Here is a 7,301-nt window from a genome sequence, read left to right as displayed (position 1 = left end):
GCCCATCAGAGTGCCCCTTAACATAAAATATTCCAATCAGCGTGCCCCTTAACATAAAATATGCCCATCAGCGTGCCCCTTAACATAAAATATGCCCATCAGCGTGCCCCTTAACATAAAATATGCCCATCAAGTGCCCCTTAACATAAAATAAGGGTCATGCTGATGGGCACCTTTTATTTTAAGGGGCACTCTGATGGGCACATTTAATTTTAAGGTGCACGCTGATGGGTAGATTTTAAATGTGCACGCTGATAGACACATTTTATGTTATGGGGCACTCTGATGGGCACAACAAAAATGTGTCCATCAGTGTGCCCCTTAACAAAATATGCCCATCACTGCGCACATTAAAAATATACCCAGCAGCGTGCCCCTTAAAATAAAATTGGTCCATCAGAGTGCCCCTTAAATTTAACAACATATGCCCAGCAGTGTGCACAATAAAAATATGCCCTTTAGTGATCACTAATGGCCCACATACCTTAATGAAGGAGGGCACTGAAATACCGAAGAGGGTGGAAGCTGAGAGATAAGGAGCCAGGACCCGGGAACCGCGAGCAGCAGGGGGCGGAGCGCACGTGATGTCACGCCCCTACTTGCAAGGAGAGCCAGGAGTGGACCCGGGAACCGCAAAAAGCAGGGGGCGGGGCGCATGCGTGAAGTCACACCCCTAACCACTGTCCGTGAGTCACCCCTAATCTGGACCTGCGGCGAGGAGCAGGGGGCAGGCGCACGCACGTATGTAGCGTCACTGGTTGCTGGGGAAACCCCAGCAAACCAAAGTTTGCTGTTATAGTGGCGGTCCGGGCAGAAGCGGCACTCGGGCCGGACTCGGACCGCGGGCCGCCATTTAGTGACAGCTGAGCTAAACCTTGGAGTGCATCCCTGTTTATAGTTAACGCACCTCTGTTGGTTATAGTAAATATAATTAATCCAATCTACATTCTTATTTGAACCCTCTTTATCCCATTACTAAAATACATTTTGCAAAAGCAACAATCTTACCAGATTACTGTATTTCTCTTCTTACTATACTTTCAATCATAACCATTTTAATTTTGCAAAAGAACATTCATTTATATTGGGCTTTCCTAAATATTCTATTTCTGAACTGACCTTTCTTTTTAACATCCAGCTGTCACTAGACAAATCTCAGTCAAAGCTACGTATATTGACACCTCCCATTCTCTTTGAAACAACACCCTTAGAGTGAGGCCCTGTACACACGATAGAACATGTCCGATGAAAACGGTACGCGGGAGATTTTGGTCTGATGGCTGTACACACCATCAAACCGAAATCCCAGCGGACAGACAGCGCGGTGACGTGGCGGTGACGTTGACGCCGCCACGTCACCAAACCAGGAAGTCAAATACTTCCACACGTGCGTCGAATCCATTCGACGCATGCGGGAGATTTCTGTCTGCTGGTTAGGTGTACTAACCAGCGGACATGTCAGACAGACGGGTTTCCAGCAGACAAGTTTTAAAGCATTTTGAAAAGAAAGAATGACTTAGGGGCTAGTCATGGACTTTGTCGGCATGATAGGTTAGTAAAGATATGAGTCTTTCGAAAAATGACTTTATATATAAAAATATTTATTACAAAAAAATATATATTTTAAAAATTTCACTCCAAAGAGTACACATAGATTACACATAGCATTTGATCAGTACAGCGTTCACAGCAATTGATGTAGCTTAGAAGATTAAATCTGGTTATACAACACTAGCACCAATTATATAATGCTGGACTAGATGTCCAAATATGGACTGATAGTTTAAACCATAAATAAGTACAAAGGCTTCTAAAGAAAATCATCAGCAACTGGAGATTTTTAGCACTTGCGCTGGGTTGATCGGAGTCCTGACATGTTTCGCGCTGTATCTGAGCGCTTCCTCGAAGGACTTAGTGAGGTCAATGTGCTAAATTGGTGAAGAAAACAGATATACATATATAACATATTGATTTAGAACAAAAGAAAAATATATAACAGCCTGTATAAATATTTGAGAAACCGGAGTGCTCCTATAACATGCAATATGGTGAGGAAGGACGAAAGAGAGTCACCCCCATGAAAATTGTGGAAATAGCCACAAATAGCAGACAGGATGCCTGAAAATCAAGTCCCAAAAATTCCAGTACGAAGGAGACAGGAGGCATAATGAAATTGGAATATGATAGTTAATAAGGTTAGAGCCAGTTTGCTTACCTATAAAAAGGAGTACAGAAAAAGTAGCTGTAGACTAACTTGGCTTGATACTCTCTGGATAGAGAGATATGTAGCACGGGCTAGCAAGGAGTTAAATTTGTAACTCCAAAGAGAATTAAATGGCGTAACACAGGCGGCAGGGCTGTAGCAAAAAATCAATATATAGAATCAGAGCATTGTTTGGTAGTAAACAAGTAATAATAATAAATATTAATAAAGGGCAAATAGTAATAAAAGCAAGCAAAATGCTTACCCAATATTTGGAACCAGTTACATATAGAATTTGCAATAGCTCATAGCAAGGCTGCATTCAGCGAATATAAGATTAGGGTGTTTAAAAAACATTAATCTTAATCTTTAGAGCAGTTCAGAGAAACAGGGGCAAGGATTGCCTCGATAGGCCAGTCACTGAAACAAAATATAAAAGAAAGGAGACTGTGAGCCCAATAAAATCGGCCGCACAAAAGTATGAAGGAAACGTTTAGAGATAGAGATATTAGGCTTACCAGTATGCAATGCTAGCCACACGTGCCGTTAGTTCGTATGCCTCACAGGAGGCTGAGGATAGCGTGTGCGGCTTATGGGCTTTAAATAGCCTCGAGTCCCGCCCCAGATCGACGAACACCGCGGCGCTGCTGGGTGATGTCATCTGTGCTGGCCGCAAAATAACAGCAGATGCGCGCGCACCAGAAGAGGTGCGCGCGCAGTACTGAAGTTTATGCACCATTCGATGGCGAATACACGCCATCTAGTGGACATATTGAGATACAGCGGAGATGGAAAAGCTGTATCTCGAGCGGCCACATCGTCTGGAATACATAGGAGGGACAAAGAAAGAGGCATCGCGTCTGGAGAAGATCACAGGGGGGAGGATAATTCCATCCAAAATTCACCATAATTGCAGAAATGGAGCACAACCATATTGTATACAAAAGTGAACATTAATATTTATAAGGTATGGAAGTAGATAGATCTTCCAAATTGATAAATGTTATTTAATTATACAGCGCAGAAGACCTCGTATAAAAACAGGGGTACAGTAGATAAATTCAAAGAAAAGGATAACTGGGAAAATCCCAGTAAACCAGTGATCTATAAGCATCATTATATGAACAGTGTGATTAGCTACTATGACATCTAGTTCTGCAAATAACAAGGCTATGGTGACAAGGCAATCGGGAAATCCAGATTAGTACTTAGGTGCTAATAGAGAAAAATAAAAATAACCAGTTAGCTTAATGTTACTACAGGAAGGATTTATAGGATTGTGCTTCATTGATGCCTGGGGGTTGTAGGGCATTTAAACGTTCGATCCAATAAGCTTCTTTTTGGAGTACCTGCTTGTCCCAGTTGCCTCCACGGCAATCTTTGGGGACAATAGCCAGCACTATAAAAGAGGCAACTGAGGTATTAAATTTATGATATAGGTCAAGGTGACGGCTGACTGATGTTACCATTTTGCCCTGGGAGGAGTAATAAACATGATCCCTAATTCTATGCTTGAAGTTTCTGATGGTTTTACCCACATAAAATGCATGACAGCTACAAGTCATGAGGTAAATGATTCCCTGAGTATTACAGTCCGCATAAAAATTGGGGGTAAAGATTTCCCCATTGGGTAAAGAAAAAGTGGTACCCTCTCTAACCCAGGGACAAAAATTGCACCTGCCACATCTCATCATACCATTTGGGGGTCGTTGTTGATTTGGGTTTATTTTGTAGTGACTAGAGGTCAATTTATCTCTCAGTGAGCGAGATCTTTTAAAAGTAATATCTGGTCTTTGGCCAATATAATTGCTAAGGATGGAATCGTTAGTCAAAAGTGACCAATGTTTATTTAGGATATTGCGCACCTCGATGTGATGGCTTGAGTACCGCGTAATGAATCTTACTGGTTGCGACTCTGTGTTGGCTTTTTGTTTAAATAATAAGTTGGTACGAGATTGTCGTGCAGCCTTATTAAATGCTTTGCGTAGTAAAGATTTACTGTAACCTCTCACCAACAAACGTTGCCTGAGTAGGTTAGCCTGTAGCAGGAAATCTTTTGTCATAGTGCAATTTCTTCGTAAACGGAGGTATTGTGCATAAGGTATGCTTTTAAGGAGGTTAGTTGGATGTGCACTAGTGGCGTGTAACAAGGTGTTACCTGCAGTCTCCTTTCTAAAGAGAGAGGAGGTAATTCTGCCATCGCCATCCTTTAAGATAGTGAGGTCAAGAAAGGTGACCTGGTCTGAAGATGCAGTGAACGTAAATTTTAAATTACGTTCATTAACGTTGAGAATATCAATGAATTGATATAGTTGGGAACTGGTACCTGACCAGATGATGAAGATGTCGTCGATGTACCTAAGCCAGTTGATCACATGGCCAGTGTACATCGACAAGTCCTCATCCGAAAAAATATCACGTTCCCACCCCCCCAGGTACAGATTGGCGTAGCCAGGGGCACAGCAAGTGCCCATGGCTACGCCCTGTACCTGGAGGAAGTGGGACTCTTTGAAAACAAAATGATTACGTGTGAGAATAAATCGTAAAAGGTCTATTACAAAATCAATATAGTTCCAATGGTGATGATCCTGTTCACGGAGGAAGGTACGTGCTGTCGAGATGCCCAGCTCGTGAGGGATACTGGAGTACAGTGCCTCCACGTCCAAAGTCACGAGGAGGGCATCCCGAGGCACGACCATATCCTCAATTTGTTTGAGAAGATCCAAGGTATCCCGGGTATAAGAGGGCAAAGTAAGTACATGGGGCATAAGGATAGAGTCTACAAACCGACTGGCATTCTCAGTCAGGGAACCTATGCCGGACACTATCGGTCTACCTGGAGGGGTAAGAGGGTGTTTGTGGATTTTGGGTAATGCATAGAAAGTTGCAGTTCTTGGGTTGCGAGTATTAAGGTAGTTGTACAAATCTTGGTCTATGAGACCCCTTTGATGAGCAAGGCCAATAATGGATAGGAATTCATTTTTAAATAGAGCTATTTGCGTATCATTGATGCGTCTGTACCACTCTTTGTTGTTCAAAATGTGGAATACCATCTTCTCATAATTGGCCTTGGTCATAAGGACCACATTACCTCCCTTGTCGGACGCTTTTATCTCGAGGTCCGGATGGTTTTGAAGGTTCATGATAGCTTGTCGTTGTTTTTTAGAGAGGTTATTAGTCAATGCATTAGTGTCCATTTGTTTACAATCATTTATAGTACTTAGAAGGAAAGCCCAAATATTTGGGTTGCTTGTTAGATCTGGAAAGCGTTGGGATTTTAATTTGAATTTTTTAATAGAAGAATTAGAAGATACAGTGGATGACAATAAATCCGAACAAGGGAGAGGATCAGGGGAAGGGGATATGTTTTCGTCAAGGAGGAGCATGAGGTCCCTAAGGGCCCTAAAATCATCCATGGTAAAGTTTTTTACTTGTTCAGTAATATGTTTTTCTTGGATGTTACGTAAGCGGTTTTCATCAAATAAAAATTTATATGTTAAGTTACGACAGAAAAGATAAATATCTTTAATTATTTCGTATTTATCGCTTTTCATGGATGGGCAAAAACTTAGGCCAAGCTGAAGGACCTCAAGCTCCTCTGAGGAGAACAAATAGGGGGTAAGATTAAGAACATTTAAGTTGGATTTAGGGGTTAGGTTAAGGGCGGGGTCATCATGGTTAAGTGAAAATTAGGAACCTGAGTGGTAATATGAGAATCAAGGGTTCCTTGCCTCATGTGTTGTTGTGATTGTAATGTTGCTTGGGAATTGTCAAGAGAGATGTTTCGCCTAGGAACACCACCCACACTGGGCTCGGAAGTACCCAAAGTGGGTGCTGGACCCAGGGAAGTACCTTGTGGTAGCGACTGAGTTAATAAAGTTTGTATTGCTTGGGCTGCTACACCTCCCATATAGTTGCCCTGTGGATGGCTGCCGTCACCGCTAGAAGGAGTGTCACCCCGAGTGCGTTGTGGCATGGTATTCTCTTTCAGTGGGGGGCGTTTAGACAAAGGTACGTTAGACCCACCACCAAAACCCCTCTTACGTGTCCCCGAAGTGGAGGAAGTGGATGCTGGGTAGTTCCGTCTCGAAGGAGGCTGTGAAGGCAATAGGGAAGAGGAGTCAGATTCAGTATCATCTTCAGTTGTGTATTGGTTACTGTCTACGTTACGAGGTACCCTGAAGTTAGAACGTGAGCCTTTGTATTGAGTGGGGGCCTGCCAGCGATAGGCAAAGCCCTCACTAAATGCAAATCTGTCCTTGGACAGCTTAACTTGTTTTTTATAAATGATATCTTTAGTTGTTTTGGTTATAAAGTCTTTGATGTCTTGACATCGTTTATCATAATGGGTATGGCCTTTAATACCTTCATTATTGGATTGTAGTAGCAAAATATCCTGTTCTAAGGATAGTAGCTCTGACTGATGATGGCCTACCAATAATTTCATTAATTGCGTGCTACATGTTGAGAGTGCTTGTTCCCACGCCACTTTGAATTCAGGTATAGTGGTCTGGAAAGAAGGAAACACTTGAATACGGAGACCTAATGGGCTAATGTTCTCTCTGGCGTACTTATTAAGGAATTCAATATGCCAATGTAAATTTGATTTTTTCTTTAAAAGGCGTTTCATTTTGGCCATATATTGATTGATATTGATTTCCTGTTCATTATCTAGGTTGCAATTCGTCTGAATTTCGGACATGTATCCTGACCAACCTATACCGGCAAAGTCCATGATGTAGGGAGGGGAGGGGGGGGGGGGTTTTTGTTAAGAAGGGAGGAGGGGGGGAGGGGAGGGGAAAAACTACTGTATAAAGAGAAAGACGAGGAAAACTCGCTGATAAAAAGGGATAACCTAATTATACTTGTAGAAATACTGTAAATATAAATAAGAACACTAAGTAAACCTAAAATATGAAGGTTACTAATAGCCCGGGTGCTTCCACCCTAAATTAAATCAAAAGGATTAATACATCCTCACATGTAGTGCACATGTGGATGCATGATGTTTTCACATATGCCACGTCCTAAACGAATTTTGAAAAGAAAGAATGACTTAGGGGCTAGTCATGGACTTTGTCGGCATGATAGGTTAGTA

General features: G+C 42.1%; 1 protein-coding gene across 1 annotated transcript; it reads right to left on the bottom strand.

Moving 5' to 3' along the window:
* Window positions 1–1,781: 1,781 nt before the first annotated feature.
* On the bottom strand, window positions 1,782–6,935 carry LOC120920686. Its single transcript, XM_040332897.1, has 2 exons — window positions 6,248–6,935; window positions 1,782–1,928 (listed from the first exon to the last, which is right to left on the bottom strand). The coding sequence occupies exons 1-2, from the start codon at window positions 6,903–6,905 to the stop codon at window positions 1,921–1,923; spliced, it is 666 nt and encodes a 221-aa protein (XP_040188831.1). The 5' UTR covers window positions 6,906–6,935; the 3' UTR covers window positions 1,782–1,920.
* Window positions 6,936–7,301: the final 366 nt, after the last annotated feature.

Source organism: Rana temporaria, chromosome 13 (genome assembly GCF_905171775.1).
Source record: "Rana temporaria chromosome 13, aRanTem1.1, whole genome shotgun sequence".
Lineage (NCBI taxonomy): Eukaryota > Metazoa > Chordata > Amphibia > Anura > Ranidae > Rana > Rana temporaria.
This window is presented reverse-complemented; position numbering and strand designations above follow the sequence as displayed.

What these genes read in the sequence shown, in the direction of transcription:
- LOC120920686 (XM_040332897.1), bottom strand. Translation starts at nt 6,905, where the DNA reads ATGTCCGAAATTCAGACGAATTGCAACCTAGATAATGAACAGGAAATC.